The following is an 18,894-nucleotide window of genomic DNA, read 5'->3' as shown; positions in this document are numbered from 1 at the left end:
ATAAGGCCATGAGTAAACAGGAAAACGCTCATCCAGAGGCAGCGCTCCTAGTGGCCGGGGACTTTAATGCAGGGAAACTTAAATCAGTTCTACCTAATTTCTCCCAGCATGTTAAATGTGCAACCAGAGGGAAAAAAACTCTAGACCACCTTTACTCCACACACACAGACGCATACAAAGCTCTCCCTCGCCCTCCATTTGGCAAATCTGACCATAACTCTATCCTCCTGATTCCTGCTTATAAGCAAAAACTAAAGCAGGAAGCACCAGTGACTCGGTTAATAAAAAAGTGGTCAGATGATGCAGATGCTAAGCTACAGGACTGTTTTGCTAGCACAGACTGGAATATGTTCCGGGATTCTTCAGATAGCATTGAGGAGTACACCACATCAGTCACTGGCTTCATCAATAAGTGCATCGATGACGTCGTCCCCACAGTGACCGTACGTACATACCCCAACCAGAAGCCATGGATTACAGGCAACATCCGCACTGAGCTAAAGGGTAGAGCTGCCGCTTTCAAGGAGCGGGACTCTAACCCGGACGCTTATAAGAAATCCCGCTATGCCCTCCGATGAACCATCAAACAGGCAAAGAGTCAATACCGGACTAAGATTTAATCGTACTACACCGGCTCTGACACTCGTCGGATGTGGCAGGGCTCGAAAACTATTACAGACTACAAAGGGAAGCACAGCCACGAGCTACCCAGTGACACAAGCCAACCAGAAGAGCTAAATCACGTCTACGCTCGCTTCGAGGCAAACAACACTGAAGCATGCATGAGAGCACCAGCTGTTCCGGATAACTATGTGATCACGCTCTCCGTAGCCGATGTGAGTAAGACTTTTAAGCAGGTGAACATTCACAAGGCCGCAGGGCCAGACGGATTACCAGGACGTGTACTCCGAGCATGTGCTGACCAACTGGCAAGTGTCTTCACTGACATTTTCAACATGTCCCTGACTGAGTCTGTAATACCAACATGTTTCAAGCAGACCACCATAGTCCCTGTGCCCAAGGACACTAAGATAACCTGCCTAAATGACCACCGACCCGTAGCACTCACATCTGTAGCCATGAAGTGCTTTGAAAGGCTGGTCATGGCTCACATCAATTATCCCAGAAACCCTAGACCCATTCCAATTTGCATACCGCCCCAACAGATCCACAGATGATGCAATCTCTATTGCACTCCACACTGCCCTTTCCCACCTGGACAAGAGGAACACCTACATGAGAATGCTGTTCATTGACTACAGCTCAGCGTTCAACACCATAGTGCCCTCAAAGCTCATCACTAAGCTAAGGATCCTGGGACTAAACATCTCTCTCTGAAACTGGATCCTGGACTTCCTGGCGGGCCGCCTCCAGTTGGTAAGGGTAGGTAACAACACATCTGCAACGCTGAACCTCAACACGGGGGCCCCTCAGGGGTGCATGCTCAGTCCCCTCCTGTACTCCCTGTTCACCCATGACTGCATGGCCAGGCACGACTCTAACACCATCATTAAGTTTGCTCACGACCCAAAAGTGGTAGGCCTGATCACCGACAACGATGAGACAGCCTATAGGGAGGAGGTCCGAGACCTGGCCGTGTGGTGCCAGGATAACAACCTCTCCCTCAACGTGATCAAGACAAAGGAGATGATTGTGGACTACAGGAAAAAAAAGAGGACAGAGTACACCCCCATTCTCATCGACGGGGCTGTAGTGGAACAGGTTGAGAGCTTTAAGTTCCTTGGTGTCCACATCACCAACGAACTATCATGGTCCAAACACACCAAGACAGTTGTGAAGAGGGCACGACAAAGCCTATTCCCCCCCAGGAGACTGAAAAGATTTGGCATGGGTCCTCAGATCCTCAAAAAGTTATACAGCTGCACCATCGAGATTATCCTGACTGGTTGCATCACCTTCTGGTATGGCAACTGCTCAGCCTCCGACAGCAAGGCACTACAGAGGGTAGTGCGTACGGCCCAGTACATCACTGGGGCCAAACTTCCTGCCATCCAGGACCTCTGTACCAGGCGTTGTCAGAGGAAGGCCCTCAAAATTGTCAAAGACTCCAGCCACCCTAGTCATAGACTGTTCTCTCTGCTACCGCATGGCAAGCGGTACCGGAGCACCAAGTCTAGGTCCAAAAGGCTTCTCAACAGCTTCTACCCCCAAGCCATAAGACTCCTGAACAGCTAATCATGGCTACCCGGACTATTTGCACTGCACCCCCCCACCCCCCACCCCCCTCTTTTACGCTGCTGCTACTCTGTTTATTATTTATGCATAGTCACTTTAACTCTACCCACATGTACATATTACCTCAATTACCTCGACTAGCCGGTGCCCCCGCACATTGACACTTCACCCTGTATATAGCCTCCCTACTGTTATTGTATTTTACTGCTGCTCTTTAGTTATTTGCTTTTATTTTTTTTACTTAGGACTTTATTTTTTAAAATTCTTTAAAATTGTATTGTTGGTTAAGGGCTTGTAAGTAAGCATTTCACTGTAATGTCTACACCTGTTGTATTCGGCGCATGTGGCAAATATAATTTTGATTTGATTTGAAATAGAAAATTATAAAAAATACAAATACATAATTAGCTCGTAAATAACAATGGATCTGGTACGATCAACATATTACGATTGCTGGCTTTAAATGTGTATTTGTAGTTTTAACTGCATCAAGTACAGTAGGCCTAGGACTTACAATTAATGTTAGAATTTGATTGACAGACTTGATATGAGGTATTAACTTTATTTTTTCTCCTTTTAAAGAGTACGTTGTGTATCCACACAGCTTATATGATACTGCTCCACATGTGAACATGTAATTTATGCTTTTTAGACCTGTTTTCAAGTTTAATGAATAAAAGTCTTATTCTGAAGGTCTAGGATCTACTCATGGGGACAGCAGTGAACACCCTTAATTAAAAGATACATTTAATACAATTATTCAAAAAGGGATCAAATACTTGCTTTTGTGATGTTAGGATGTGTCAACGAATATAAAACAGTGAGTGACGGGCTGTATCTAGGTGGTCGAAGCTTTTGACACAGCATGTATCCCCTATGTGACCAAATGTGTTCATTGAGTCTGACACAAGGTGGTCCGTTTCTCAGGGTTTCCAACTGTGTGTCGAAGTCTTGATACGGTCTGTATCGGACCTGGACACATTTGGATACTCAAGGACGTATGTTGTGTTGGAATGTGAGTCAAGACCTGTCCAATCTTGATACAGGGGTATTTTGCATAGTATTTGTGTATGTGTATGTGTAAGTGTATGTGTATGTGTGTGTGTGTGTGTGATGTGTCAGCATGTTGGGTACTCACATTGTGCCAGGATGCCAGATAGGGCAGTCTTGAACTTGTCCTTGGCCTCCTCCATCTCCTTCTCGTGGGCGGCCTTTTGACTCATCAGCTGGCGGATGTGGCTGTTGGACGACTGGATCATGGAATAGAAGTTGTTGGCGTTACGACGGTTCACCTCACCGCGTTCCACCCAGCTCAGCAGCACACGCACCGCCTCCGCAAACGTTGCCTCATCTGAGGAGATGGTTAAAGGAAAGATTGCACAAAATGATCTCCACAACTAACCACATTGATAAATAATATCCTCATTAAATATTCTTATTTCAAACATAATGTATATAACTCCTCGAAAATAGGGTAACACTTTATTTGGATAGTCCATCTGTAGTAACATTTCAACTATCTGCTAACCCTAACCCTAGCCCTAGCCCTAATCCTTACCCTAAACCTTTTTCTAAACCTAATCCTAACCGTAACATTAGCAAGTGGTTGCATATCAACAGATTGTTTGTTGATAGTATGATCATCTGTAAAGCATCTATCCAAATAAAGTGTGACCGAAAATAGACATTAATTTCCTAACTTTTTAACTCACAGGCAGAACTTTAGCTCTTTCTTACTCTGGGCAAAACTGGGGGGAAAAACAAGGCTGTATTAGTTGAGCGGTAGCTAGCTAGAAACAGTAGTTAGCAGAGTCTGGTTTGCAGTGGTGTTGGCTAGCTTAGGATTCGTTTCCTTTACACTACCAATAATGAGTCAACTGAAACAAAAGTATATAGCTACTCCTTTGATTATAATCACAATGCAGACAGTTCACTAAAGCTTTAGAACAACATAACGCATGCCAATGTGCAATGCTGATGGGAATGTCCCCAAATGGATGAAGAGTGGACAGGTTCATGAAACAACTCTTACCACCAAGTTACCTCTTCTTGGAACAGGTGTTGCTACTCAAGCAGTAGACATTCAGATGTGTCAGTGCTCCACACTGGTCAATATCACCCTACCTTTACCACTGTGTAAAATGTCAATGGTGTGGGCAGCATTTTTACTTAAATATTTCGTAATAGCCTTGTTACCTTTTATGGAAAGCCCTCATCTGTCGTGAACCATTCCATAAAAAGCCTTACTACCCACACCCTATCTCACTATCCATAACATGTAAATATTGACACACCTTTTATCATTTAAAAGAAACCCATCAATGAATCCTACATACTCTATGGCATTGTGTGTTACAGGCTTCAGAAATAAGGTCCCATACAGATAGCTAAATTAATAATAGCTGTCTAGTTCTGTTAGATAAGGAAAGATTGATAAGATTATAATAATTAATAAGAAAGCCTGTAAGCCTTGAAATAGGCAAGGTGATTCGACATGAACAATACATTGTTAGCACGCCAGCTAGCTTAGATAGCAATATTTACAAATACTCTAGCCGCTAACTAGCCAAAACCAATTCCCATACTTCTCGATCATAAAACAATTAATGGTATATCTGTCCTCAACTCTAGAAAGTCACTTAAGTTTGTCTCCGAGCAAAATATTATGTTACAGAAGTGTTATCTTAACTACAGGGCAGTGGATGGCAGCGATGTGACTATCCTGTTTCAAAAGCCTTTGTATGAACACCAGTGGTTGTTTAGCGTTATTCATGTTTTGGGTTGTAGACTGATATGTTGATTTCAAGAGACAAGAGTGTTATTGATTTTTAATGTTAAAGGGATACTTCGGGATTTTGGCAATGAGGCCCATTATCTATTTACCATGAGTCAGATACACTTGTGGATACCATTTTTATGTCTCTGTGTCCAGTATGAAGAAAGTTAAAGGTACTCTAGTTTCGCGAGCCAATGCTAACTAGCGCAATGACTGGAAGTCTATGGGTATCTACTACCACACGCAAGCACGCACGCACACACACACAGGACATCAGATGATTTGTATGAATAATCCATCTCTGCTTTCGATATTGAATCAAGGTGTCATAACTTGTCATAACCAGAACTCCCTGTGTTGTTACTCTGTTATATAATGTAGGTTTCCAGGCTCTCCACAGTCACTAGTCCTCCCTAGATACTACAAGTCCATTATTAATACACATACTCAGTCAATATCAATACTACTCAGTCACTGACAATGACCAGGGCCATTAGAAAATCATATTTGGACTAAATGAGCGTTTAGCTGTGAGGCTGTGGCATCTGATGAATATAATTATCACTTTCATTTTCATACAATGAGTCTACACAGCTAGAGAGCTTAGCGGCTTATCAAAAGAACAGACTTTGACGAGGACCCAAATATTCACAACACCCACATATAGTAAGTTCATAGGGATGTGTTGAAGAGATGTGTGGATACTAAAACATCAGGCTGCTGCCTGGCTGTCCATCTCTTTTTCACATCTAGCAGTTTCTCAGCTAAACTGAAAGTAGAGAAGCAACATGTATTACTTGGCCAGTTAAAATGCCACTGCTCTGTGTAGCAGTTAATGGAGAAAGTGTCAAAGTGGTTGGTCTAATATAGCATGAGGCCAACTGTCTCTGCTAACATAATCACTAATTAACACAACATTATGTTGAGCTACTTCCCACTGGAATCCTCACATTCACAAATCTTTAAGTACAAGTTGTGTGGGAGGTGATATTTGTTTACTTCAGCAGTTTATAGTAATGGGCAGTGGTGGAAAAAGTACTAAATTGTCATACTTGAGTAAAAGTAAAGATACCTTAATAGAAAATGACTCAAGTAAAAGTGAAAGTCACCCAGTAAAATACTACTTGAGTAAAAGTCTAAAAGTATTTGGTTTGAAATACACTTAAGAATCAAAAATAAAAGTAAAAGTATAAACCATTTCAAATTCCTTGTATTAAGCAAACCAGACGGCACAATTGTATTGTTTAAAAAAAATTGACAGATAGCCAGGGGCACACTCCAACACTCAGACATAATTTACAAATGAAGCATTTGTGTTTAGTGAGTCCGCCAGAACAGAGGCAGTAGGGATGACCAGGGAAGTTATCTTGATAAGTGTGTGAATTGGACCATTTTCCTGTCAAAAAGTAACGAGTACTTTTGGGTGTCAGGGAAAATGTAAGGAGTAAAAAGTACATTATTTTCTTTAGGAATGTAGTGAAATAAAAGTAAAAGTTGGCAAAAATATAAATAGTAAAGTAAAGTACAGATACCCGCAAAAAAGACTTAAGTAGTACTTTAAAGTATTTTTACTTAAGTACTTTACACCACTGGTAGTGGGGAAGCCTGTGGTTTATGCTGTCCATTTTTAAGTAAATAATAATAATAATATGCCATTTAGCAGACGCTTTTATCCAAAGCGACTTACAGTCATGCGTGCATACATTTTTTTTTTTTTTGTGTATGGGTGGTCCCGGGGATCGAACCCACTACCTTGGCGTTACAAGCGCCATGCTCTACCAGCTGAGCTACAGAGGACCAAGTATATACAGTGAGGGAAAAAAGTATTTGATCCCCTGCTGATTTTGTACGTTTGCCCACTGACAAAGACATGATCAGTCTATAATTTTAATGGTATGTTTATTTGAACAGTGAGAGACAGAATAACAACAAAAAAATCCAGAAAAACACATTATCTATTGATTTGCATTTTAATTAGGGAAATAAGTATTTGACCCCTCTGCAAAACATGACTTAGTACTTGGTGTCAAAACCCTTGTTGGCAATCACAGAGGTCAGACGTTTCTTGTAGTTGGCCACCAGGTTTGCACACATCTCAGGAGGGATTTTGTTCCACTCCTCTTTGCAGATCTTCTCCAAGTCATTAAGGTTTCGAGGCTGACGTTTGGCAACTCGAACCTTCAACTCCCTCCACAAATTTTCTATGGGATTAAGGTCTGGAGACTAGCTAGGCCACTCCAGGACCTTAATGTGCTTCTTCTTGAGCCACTCCTTTGTTGCCTTGGCCGTGTGTTTTGGGTCATTGTCATGCTGGAATACCCATCCATGACCCATTTTCAATGCTCTGGCTGAGGGAAGGAGGTTCTCACCCAAGATTTGATGGTACATGGCCCCGTCCATCGTCCCTTTGATGCGGTGAAGTTGTCCTGTCCCCTTAGCAGAAAAACACCCCCAAAGCATAATGTTTCCACCTTCATGTTTGACGGTGGGGATGGTGTTCTTGGGGTCATAGGTAGCATTCCTCCTCCTCCAAACACGGCGAGTTGAGTTGATGCCAAAGAGCTCGATTTTGGTCTCATCTGACCACAACACTTTCACCCTGTTCTCCTATGAATCATTCAGATGTTCATTGGCAAACTTCAGACGGGCCTGTATATGTGCTTTCTTGAGCAGGGGGACCTTGCGGGCGCTGCAGGATTTCAGTCCTTCACGGCGTAGTGTGTTACCAATTGATTTCTTGGTGACTATGGTCCCAGCTGCCTTAAGATCATTGACAAGATCCTCCCTTGTAGTTCTGGGCTGATTCCTCACCGTTCTCATGATCATTGCAACTCCACGAGGTGAGATCTTGCATGGAGCCCCAGGCCGAGGGAGATTGACAGTTATTTTGTGTTTCTTCCATTTGCGAATAATCGCACCAACTGTCGTCACCTTCTCACCAAGCTGCTTGGCGATGGTCTTGAAACCCATTCCAGCCTTGTGTAGGTCTAAAATCTTTTCCCTGACATCCTTGGAGAGCTCTTTGGTCTTGGCCATGGTGGAGAGTTTGGAATCTGATTGATTGATTGCTTCTGTGGACAGGTGTCTTTTATACAGGTAACAAACTGAGATTAGGAGCACTCCCTTTAAGAGTGTGCTCCTAATCTCAGCTCGTTATCTGTATAAAAGACACCTGGGAGCCAGAAATCTTTCTGATTGAGAGGGGGTCAAATACTTATTTTTCTCATTAAAATGCAAATCATTTTATAACATTTTTGACATGCGTTTTTCTGGATTTTTTGTTGTTATTCTGTCTCTCACTGTTCAAATAATCCTACCATTAAAATTATAGACTGATCATTTCTTTGTCAGTGGGCAAACGTACAAAGTCAGCAGGGGATCAAATACTTTTTTTCCCTCACTGTAAACACATATACAAGCATGCGCGTACACACACACATACACACAACCATCAGTCAAACACAGCGGATGGGGCTTTTCAGTGTACATCTTTTTTTTTTAATCCACAGAGACAGATTCATACTCAGAGTCATCAGACTTATTGACAATATCAACATCAAACTCTGCTGTCACGCCTAGTCCTGCTCCCTCCCTCCGGCGCTCGACGTCGCCAGTCTACTAACCACCGGTCCTGGCAACCCACATTGAGCAGACCTGGCAACCATCATTGCGCACACCTGCTCCCCATCGTTACGCACACCTGGACTTCATCCCCACCCTGATTACTCTCCCTTCATATAGCCCTCAGTAGCCTCTGTCATCAGGCAGTATTGGTTTTGGTTACGTTCAGTACGCGGCTCCTGTGCTGTATTATCGTCATGTTTATTATTATTAAACTCACCTTCTGCACCTGCTTTCTGACTCCCTGTGTATATGTTACATCTGCAGTGTATCAGGAGGATTTCTCAAACAAACAAAACTGAACACAAAGGAGGACCACAGTGGAACACTGTACATTGTGACAGACATGATTGTGTGTACTGTGTGTGTGTGTGTCCCCTGGTCTCATGGACCCACCTTTGATCTTGTTCCCCAGCTGGCTACACTCATGCTCTGAGTAGTGGACGATGGGTGGAGGGGAGGGGGGTCTGAAACGGTCCTCCTCCATCCTCCTGCGGTGCCTCTCTTCTCTGGCATACATGCGCTGACGACACTCCCACTCATACAGGTCGTCTCTGGCCTGGGCAAAGTCCACATGGAGCTGCCCTGTGTCCTTCTTGTCTGTACTGGACCCGAGACGGATATGGTAGCCTGCAGGAAGAGAGGGAAGGATGGAGAGAGAGGGGGGAGAGTTAGGGACAGGGAGAAAGAGGCGTACAGGGAGAGAGGGAGGGAGAGATGGAGGGGAGGACGATGTGTTAGAACCAGGTGGGAACATAATTGGATGACATTTCACTCTGCTAAATGCCCAGGTGAAGGGTGGTAAATTGCCATAAATACCCACAAACCACTTTCTGTCAGGCACCTGCATCTCTATCCTGATTCCTAACATCCTCTATTTGGGTTGAAATGATCTGCCCATACACCTGTCTCTCCTCATTTTTTATCGGTTTGTTCCTATGTCACAGCTGCATCCCAGCTAAAGTAGCTTTGGGCGGTTGCAGTAGAAAACGCCTCTACTCTCTGTAAACAAATTCATAAAGGAGACTTTAAGAGACTAATTGCTTCTCTAGTGACACCATTGCAAACACCTCTCTCTCTGTCTTTCTCTTCACCTCTATTTCTCTGTCTGCTCTCGCTCTCTCTTTCTTTCTTTCCCGTGCCACTCATTTACACTAATGGCTCTTTGTGGATTTTAAATGCTTGATTCTTAATTGATTGGTTTAAATGATCGGTGTGTGTCTGGGCCATGTGTGTGTGTTTCTCCTCTCTCTGTAATGATACCCCAGGTGCATTGCATGAACATAAAGACACCACACACACATACCACTCTCTCCCTTCAGGGGAGGGGGTAAAGAGAGCAAAACAGAGAGTGGTCACGGATGTCTGTCCTCCCAAAAGAGAGAAATGAACGTGGGCTTGCGGTTGACTTCTGTCTGCTCTCTGCTTCAGGCTCCCAGAAGTGGTTAAATATTTAATAGGACCGCTAGGCTGTAACTGTGATAGACTGGTGGCCTGTAGGACTGATGGGCATTGGGAAATGAGCCTTGTTATTTATGGCCAAACCTGCAGAGCATAATATATGGGCCTGTTCTCCAGTCTCACTGAAGAGAAGAGCTAGACCAAGTCACTGGAGACGGCAGTACACACACATACTCCCAATCACACTTTGAGACACACACATCACAAAGTAAATAATGTAAAGGATATTATTAGAGAGGCCAGTGTTAAATGTACTTTGTAAGGCTGTGATATATGTCCTCTAGTTTGCATAAAGAAAGAGATTTAAGATGTGGCTCGAGTCTAGTAGCTAAGAAAATACCCTCTCCTGTCCATAACTAGTGGAAGTTTTCTATCTGGAGAGGCAGGACATTTATTCCAATACACCACTAGTTGTCTCCTCATTACCTCAATAGTAAGGGTATCTGGGACATATATTCCACAACACACCTAGTTGTCTTCTCATTGACCTGCATAGGGTCTCTAACTGGAGCGGGGGGACATTTATTCAACAGCTCGGCATGATGTTTAATAGGAAACGTACCGGACAAAAAGAGTGCTCTGTCCACGGTGAACTCTTCGACGAATCGGATGTGGCAGAAGTTCTTCTTGCTCTTGCGGATGGTGATGATCTCACCCAATTGGCCAAACACCTCCACGATGAGCGCCTCGGTGGCGTTCTCTGGTAGACCGCCCACAAACACAGTCTTACAGCCGGGAGGGCGCTCCCTGATGGCCGGAGAGGGGAGGTCTAAGCAACATAAAGAGAGAAAAAGTTGTATATATTAATTGGATGAATGAGCACATTCAGGTTGACACCAGGAAAGGAGAGAACCACTACTAATACTCCCCTTTAGCTAGCTCAATTAGCTTCCTGCGGTTTGTTTGGTAACAGCTAATTAGCCTAATAGACTATATCTACTAAATGTTACCTATACGGGCTGTTTCCCCTTTCTGTTTCCCCTGTCAATCAAAGAGCAATCAGCGTAAAATGTTTTATTAAGATAAATATATTCCATTCTGTTTTAAAATAAATAGTTGCAATGAAACTGTTAGTGAACAACTTTTTATTTTTGGACACTCCATTCTGATTGTGGGCATTAATCTCTCTCATCCCACATCATGCTCTGCAAAACTAAATGAACCTCTACCGGATCGGTGTCCGTATACGGGACGGTTGACCTAACGTGCGCTAATGTGATTAGCATGACTGTTGTAAGTAACAGCAAACTTTCCAGGACATAGACATGTCTTATATGGGCAGAAAGCTTAAATTCTTGTTAATCTAACTGCACTGTCCAATTTACTATAGCTATTACAGTGAAAAAATACCATGCTATTGTTTGAGGAGAGTGCACAACAACAAAAAACATATCACGGCAACTGGTTTGATACATTCACCTCTGAAGGTAAATATGTTAGGCCTACTGCTGCTAGGTAGCTCTCTCTCTGCTCTCTCCCTCCCCTCTGTCTGTTTTGATTGCAGGAGTGAAGTCTGGTGTGCGGGAGTCAGGGTTCCAGCTGCAGCTCATTCACCATAATCACCTCAGCCTTAAAGACCCGGTCAAACTTGCCACTCATCGTCAGATCATAGTCAAGACGACCATATTATTGGAACCTGACTCCTGCTTCCGCTTCACTCCTGCCACCACCACCACCCTGCTTTCCACTACCCGACCTCCCTTTTGGACTCACCACGGACACTAGGACGTTACGGTACCACTCCTGCTCAGAACCTGGATCTGTTACCCTCCCTGTAATCCTGGACTTGCTCTTCCCCTATTTTTGGAAACCTGGACAATTGCACGTTGTAAATAAACCTGTTAAACCTTATCTGGCTCGGTGTAGTTGTCTGCATTTGGGTTCGTATCTAGTTAAATCGTGACAAAATAATGTACTTACATTCAGTAATCTTGCTCTGATTTGTCATCCTAAGGGTCCCAGATATAAAATGTAGCATAGTTTTGTTTGATGAAATACATTTTTATATTAAAATGTAGGAACTGGGTTCTACAGTTTGAACCTCTGCTGTCTCTGGCTCTACACCCACCCCGCCCGGCCACCTAGATGTGTGAAAGTTAGTGTATAAGCTAATGATTCATCATGTATGACATTCTTGGGAGTGTGTAAACGTACATTTTGTATTACCATATAATTTATGTATGTTCTCTATAGTTATGTACTTGAAAATGTATCAATTGACAAATTCAGCACATTTGGGCAGACTTGATACAAAATAGTCCACTATTGCAATGCTTCACTGGATCAATCAGAAACTTTGGGCACACACTGCTGTCATCTAGTGGCCAAAATATAAATTGCGCCTAAACTGCAATATTATATTGTGGCCTTTCTCTTGCATTTCAAAGATGATGGAACAAAAAAATATATAGTAAACACATGTTTTTTTGTTTGTATTATTTTTTACCAGATCTAATGTGTTATATTCTCCTACGCTAATTTCACATGTCCACAAAATTCAAAGTGTTTCCTTTCAAATAAATGGTATCAAGAATATGCATATCCTTGCTTCAGGTCCTGAGCTACAGGCAGTTAGATTTGGGTATATCATTTTAGGTGAAATTGAAAAAAATAGTCAGATCCTTAAGAGGTTAACATGCAACTGACTAAGTAAAAAACGTAATCAATAAAAGTGCTTTTAGAACATCCAGGCGGTTATTATTCAATTGGAAATGACAAAGTATGTCATATTGGCCCTCCTGTAGCTCAGCTGGTAGAGCATGGCGCTTGCAACGCAAGGGTTGTAGGTTCGATTCCCACGGGGGGCCAGTGTGAAAAATGTATGCACTCACTAATTGTAAGTCACTCTGGATAAGAGCGTCTGCTAAATGACTAAAATGTAATTGCCTGTTTTGCAGTTGCTCCTAAACAATGCTAGAAACTCCATTTTAATAGAATTTTTTTGAAACAATGCCACCCGCGCAATATTAGGAGTTGAGAAATAAACGCGGTAGCACTGGAAATCTGGGATACCCCTCTTTTTAAATGTAGCCATCACAACTGCTTTAATATATGTTTTCACCGTGATCGTAGCCAGGGTTGGGGAGTAACGGATTACAAAAAAAACTGTATCTGTAATCTGATTACAGTTACTTTTGAAAAAATGTATGATTACTTCTAGGATTTGTTTTAATTCAGAAAGGATTAAAACTGCACAAAGTGTGAGTACACGTCCTCTTTTCATTTGAATGTGTTGGAGAAATGTCTTGAGCTGCACTGAGAATTCGAAAAATATGAAAGCCAATGGTCCAATATTCTAGAAAACTGCTGTGCATACGTGTACACATTTTGGACTATGATAAACGCTTAACAGGACGACAGCAGTGGTGTAGCCTATGGGTGATACGGATATCACTTATTATTGATATCTACAAAGCGACATTGATGTGAATCACACTGCTGGTCTCTCATTTAGCTATTTGCGCCTTACGGATTGTGGTTGTTGTGGATGGCGGTTCACAAATGTATATGTGTATTTTAACCCAATAATGGTTCAATTGAAGAAGTTTAAGCTGCCTATCAATCATTGTTTTTGCGACCAGTGGACAGCCAGTGAAAAATGCGCTCTTTCAACAGCATAGTGCGGATCCGAGCCTATGGAATAAAAGTTTGAGTGAGTTCGTACCTTCTAAACTCCTCCATGGTATTTTGCTCCATGCTGTCAAAAACAAGTTTAATTTAAGACCACGAGTGGGGATTTTATTGCTCAATCTAATTTGTGCAGATAATTAAAAAAATGTGTCACAGGCCTAATGGACACATGCTCAAACTCGCACACTTTTGATAAACAAAGGGGCAATCTGTAGTTGCTACATCCATTTTTAGACTTATAAATGAATTATATATATCCATTGATTCTTGAAGAATATAACTTATAAATGCCTCATGATCTTAGTTCAACTATCACACCATATGAGAACCCAAAATATAAGATAATTTTTATCCAATGTTTGTAAACATTGTTAATGTTAACAAACTCTGTATAGCCTCAAAACATGGTTAAACAATAATGTTGATATCATGGATGGTCGGTCCTTGCATCCATAGCTCTGTCTATTAATCTGAGAGTGGCTATATTTCTCCAGGCCCATCCCTCAGATTTTTACCAAAACAGAGGTGGGGTGCCGCTTTGTTATTTTGTCAACTGTGGATTTGCCCTTTAAATAGCTGGAAATAATCGAGATATCAACGTGTCACCAACAAAAACGTAACCATTATGCCTATAACACATGCAGCCATTTTGGACAGGTAACTAGTAATGGATTACATTAATGTAATGTAATGTAATGGATTACTGCTGTAATGGATTACATTTAGAAAGTAACCTACCCAACCCTGATTGTAGCTAGAAACAGGCCTAATATTCATTAATTATTGGGGAACTAAATACAGTTTGACTTTCCTTTCCAATTAAACTCTCTGGCCCCAGGACCGAGTTTTGGAAACCTTGCTCTAGGGGGTTAAAACAAAAGGAAAATGACTATTTCATCAACAATAGAAGTTTCATGTGAAATTGGAATTTTGCATTTAGAGGCATTATTAGCATAATGTACATGCCTATTTGATGTTATACAATATTAATCATTAAAGAATATATTCAGAGGCTTCATGCTGGGAAAATCTATTAAAGTATTGTTATGAAAAATTACATTTGGAAGTCTTAACCATGACTAACATTCATGAGCTAACTTTCTGCAAAAACAGAAACATGCTTGGATTTTCTATATCTAATGTTATTTTGAAACTATAGTGAGATAAATAAGAATCCATTGCCTTTAGCCAGAGAGCTGGTTGATTCTCTCATGTGAATGGACATTCATTGCTTGACAGACCTGAATAATCTAACACAGATTGTTGATGGAATGAATCCCCAATAGATCAGACATTTCATTATTAAGAAATGTGATAAGCATCATGGTCTATCTCACTACATGTCTGTACTACCATCTGTATTCTGAAGTCTTGTGGTCACAGACCAGCAGAGCCGCGGGAAGTAGGTGTGCTGCGGGTGCTGTAGCACCCCCTGAAAAATCAGAAAAAAATATATATATGCACTACCGTTTAAAGGTTTGGGGTCACTTAGAAATGTCCTTGTTTTCCATGAAAACGTACATGAAATGAGTTTGAATAGGAAATATAGCAAAATGAATATGAAATGTAGTCATTGACAAGGTTAGAAATAATGATTTTTAATATAAATAATAATTGTGTCCTTCAAACTTTGCTTTTGTCAAAGAATCCTCCATTTGCAGCAATTACAGCCTTGCAGACCTTTGGCATTCTAGTTGTCAATTTGTTGAGGTAATCTGAAGAGATTTCACCCCATGATTCCTGAAGCACCTCCCACAAGTTGGATTGGCTTGATGGGCACTTCTTACGGTCAAGCTGCTCCCACAACAGCTCAATAGGGTTGAGATCCGGTGACTGTGCTGGCCACTCCATTATAGACAGAATACCAGCTAACTGCTTCTTCCTTAAATAGTTATTGCATAGTTTGGAGCTGTGCTTTGGGTGATTGTCCTGTTGTAGGACGAAATTGGCTCCAATCAAGTGCCGTCCACAGGGTATGGCATGGCGTTGCAAAATGGAGTGATAGCCTTCCTTCTTCAAGATCCCTTTTACCCTGTACAAATCTCCCACTTTACCACCACCAAAGGACCCCCAAACCATCACATTGCCTTCACCATGCTTGACAGATGGCATCAAGCACTCCTCCAGAATCTTTCCATTTGGTCTGCGTCTCACAAATGTTCTTCTTTGTGATCCGAACACCTCAAACTTCGATTCGTCTGTACATAACACTTTTTTCCAATCTTCCTCTGTCCAGTGTCTGTGTTCTTTCGCCCATCTTAATCTTTTATTTTTATTGGCCAGTCTGAGATATGGCTTTTTCTTTGCAACTCTGGATAGAAGGTCAGCATCCCGGAGTCGCCTCTTCACTGTTGACGTTGAGACTGGTGTTTTGAGGGTACTATTTAATGAAGCTGCCAGGTGAGGACCTGTGAGGCGCCTGTTTCTCAAACTACACACTCTAATGTATTTGTCCTCTTGCTCAGTTGTGCACCGGGTCCTCCCACTCCTCTTTCTATTCTGGTTAGAACCTGTTTGCGCTGTTCTGTGAAGGGAGTAGTACACAGCGTTGTATGAGATCTTCAGTTTCTTGGCAATTTCTCGCATGGAATAGCCTTCATTTCTCAGAACAAGAATAGACTGACGAGTTTCAGAAGAAAGTTATTTGTTTCTGGCCATTTTGAGCCTGTAATCGAACCCACAATTGCAGATGCTCCAGATACTCAACTAGTCTCAAGAAGGCCATCTCAAGAAGGCCAGTTTTATTGCTTCTTTAATCAGCACAACAGTTTTCAGCTGTGCTAACATAATTGCAAAAGGGTTTTCTAATGATCAATTAGCCTTTTAAAATGATAAACTTGGATTAGCAAACACAACGTGCCATTGGAACACAGGACTGATGGTTGCTGATAATGGGCCTCTGTACGCCTATGAAGATATTCCATTAAAAATCAGCCGTTTCCAGCTACAATAGCCATTTACAACATTAGCAATGTCTACACTGTATTTCTGATCAATTTGATATTATTTTAATGGACAAAAAAATTGCTAGTGACCCCAAACTTTTGAACGGTAGTGTACAGTATATGTTATATTTCAGATTCTTCAAAATAGCCGCCCTTTGCCTTGATGACAGCTTTGCACACTCTTGGCATTCTCTCAACCAGCTTTATAAGGTAGTCACCTGGAATGCATTTCAATTAACAGGTGTGCCTTGTTAAAAGTTAATTTGTGGAATTTATTTCCTGCTTAATGCCTTTGAGGCAATCAGTTGTGTTGTGACAAGGTAGGGGTGGTATACAGAAGATAGCCCTATTTGATAAAAGACCAAGTCCATATTATGGCAAGAAAAGCTCAAATAAGCAAAGAGAAATGACAGTCCATCATTACTTTAAGACATGAAGGTCAGTCAATATGGAACATTTCATGAATTTTTAAAGCTTCTTCAAGTGCAGTCGCAAAAACCATCAAGTGCTATGATGAAACTGGCTCTCATGAGGACCGCCACAGGAAAGGAAGTCCCAGAGTTACCTCTGCTGCAGAGGATAAGTTCATTAGAGTTAACTGCACCTCAGATTGCAGCCCAAATAAATGCTTCACAGAGTTCAAGTAACAGACACATCTCAACATCAACTGTTCAGAGGAGACTGCATGAATCAGGCCTTCATGGTCGAATTGCTGCAAAGAAACCACTACTAAAGCACACCAATAAGAAAAAGAGACTTGCTTGGGCCAAGAAACACGAACATTAGACCGGTGGAAATCTGTCATTTGGTCTGATGAGTCTAGATTCGTGATTTTTAGATCCAAAAGCTGTGTCTTTGTGAGATGCAGAGTAGGTGAACGGATGATCTCCGCATGTGCGGTTCCCGCAGTGAAGCATGGAGGAGGTGTGATGGTGTGGGGGTGCTTTGCTGGTGACGCTGTCTGTGATTTATTTAGAATTCAAGGCACACTTAACCAGCATGGCTACCACAGCATTCTGCAGCGATATGCCATCCTATCTGGTTTGGGCTTAATGGGACTATCATTTGTTTTTCTACAGGACAATGACCCAACACACCTCCAGGCTGTGTAAGGGCTATTTGAGCAAGAAGGAGAGTGATGGTGCTGCATCAGATGACCTGGCCTCCACAATCACCCGACCTCAACCCAATGGAGATAGTTTGGGATGAGTTGGACCGCAGAGTGAAGGAAAAGCAGCGAACAAGTGCTCACAATATATGGGAACTCCTTCAAGACAGTTGGAGAAGCATTCCTCATGAAGCTGGTTGAGAGAATACCAAGAGTGTGCAAAGTTGTCATCAAGGGAAAGGGTTGCTACTTTGAAGAATCTCAAATCTCAAATATATTTGATTTGTTTAACACTTTTTTGGTTACTAAATGATTCCATATGTGTTATTTCATACTTTTGATTTCTTCACTATTATTCTACAATGTAGAAAATAGTAAATATAAAGAAAAACCCTGTAATGATTAGGTGTGTCCTAACTCTTGACTGGTACTGTATACATTTTTCAAAAATGTCTAAAAACCTGTTTTTGCTTTGTAATTATGGGGTATTGTGTGTAGATTGATGAGGAAAAAAACTATGAAATACATTTTAGAATAAGGCTGTAACGTAACAAAATGTGGAAAAAGTCAAGGGGTCTGAATACTTTCCGAATGCACTGTATATGCCCTGTTTATGTATACTACGGTTCTGACTTGGTGTACAGGGAGAATACTGTAAGAATGGCACATGTTCTGAATTCTGTCGCTGTACATTTCAAAAGTGCTGAACAAATAGTTGTATTGACTATGTCCGTCTTAGCTCTCTCATTAATGTCTTAATCGAAATTACAGATTGCCTCTTATCTGCTCGTTGTCCCCTTGTGCTATAGTTTGTTCATCTCAATTGTCAGTAGAAACCACATTTGTTTAAGCGAGTCAGCCATATCAGCTATGTTTTTTGAAAAGGCAGTAAATGAGGCTGAATGAACTGTTTCGCTGCCAGACAAGGCTCCGCTGATAGCCAGGTGTAGCAGTGGTAAGGATTCACTCCATGGTGCTGAAAAGAAAGCTCTGCTGTTGAGACAGCTGTATATAGGCCCTAACAGTTTATGGGCACCGTTTGTCACCGTTATAGTGCAATTAATGTATTGTTTAGTGTTGTGTTGTGTAGTGGCTTTAGTGGCATGGATCTAAAAAATTAAAATAAAATGGGCGTTTGCCTCACCAAGATTTACCTG

At 41.8% G+C, this 18,894-nt stretch overlaps 1 protein-coding gene across 1 annotated transcript in view; it reads right to left on the bottom strand.

Annotated features, from left to right (window-relative positions):
- Positions 1–18,894, bottom strand: part of LOC311105136 (ecto-NOX disulfide-thiol exchanger 2-like) — a gene marked incomplete at its 3' end in the record, with an annotated part of 419,761 nt that overhangs the window by 109,778 nt on the left and 291,089 nt on the right. Inside the window, exons 5-7 of the mRNA XM_084147162.1 lie at positions 10,617–10,823; positions 8,990–9,223; positions 3,335–3,547 (exon numbers count right to left, since the gene is read on the bottom strand). Coding sequence (XP_084003288.1) covers positions 3,335–3,547; positions 8,990–9,223; positions 10,617–10,823 — 654 coding nt within the window. The remainder of the gene's footprint in view (positions 1–3,334; positions 3,548–8,989; positions 9,224–10,616; positions 10,824–18,894) is intronic.

Source organism: Coregonus lavaretus (genome assembly GCF_964263955.1).
Source record: "Coregonus lavaretus genome assembly, chromosome: 29".
Lineage (NCBI taxonomy): Eukaryota > Metazoa > Chordata > Actinopteri > Salmoniformes > Salmonidae > Coregonus > Coregonus lavaretus.
Note: the sequence above shows the minus strand (reverse complement) of the source record. Positions and strands in the feature narration are given on the sequence as shown.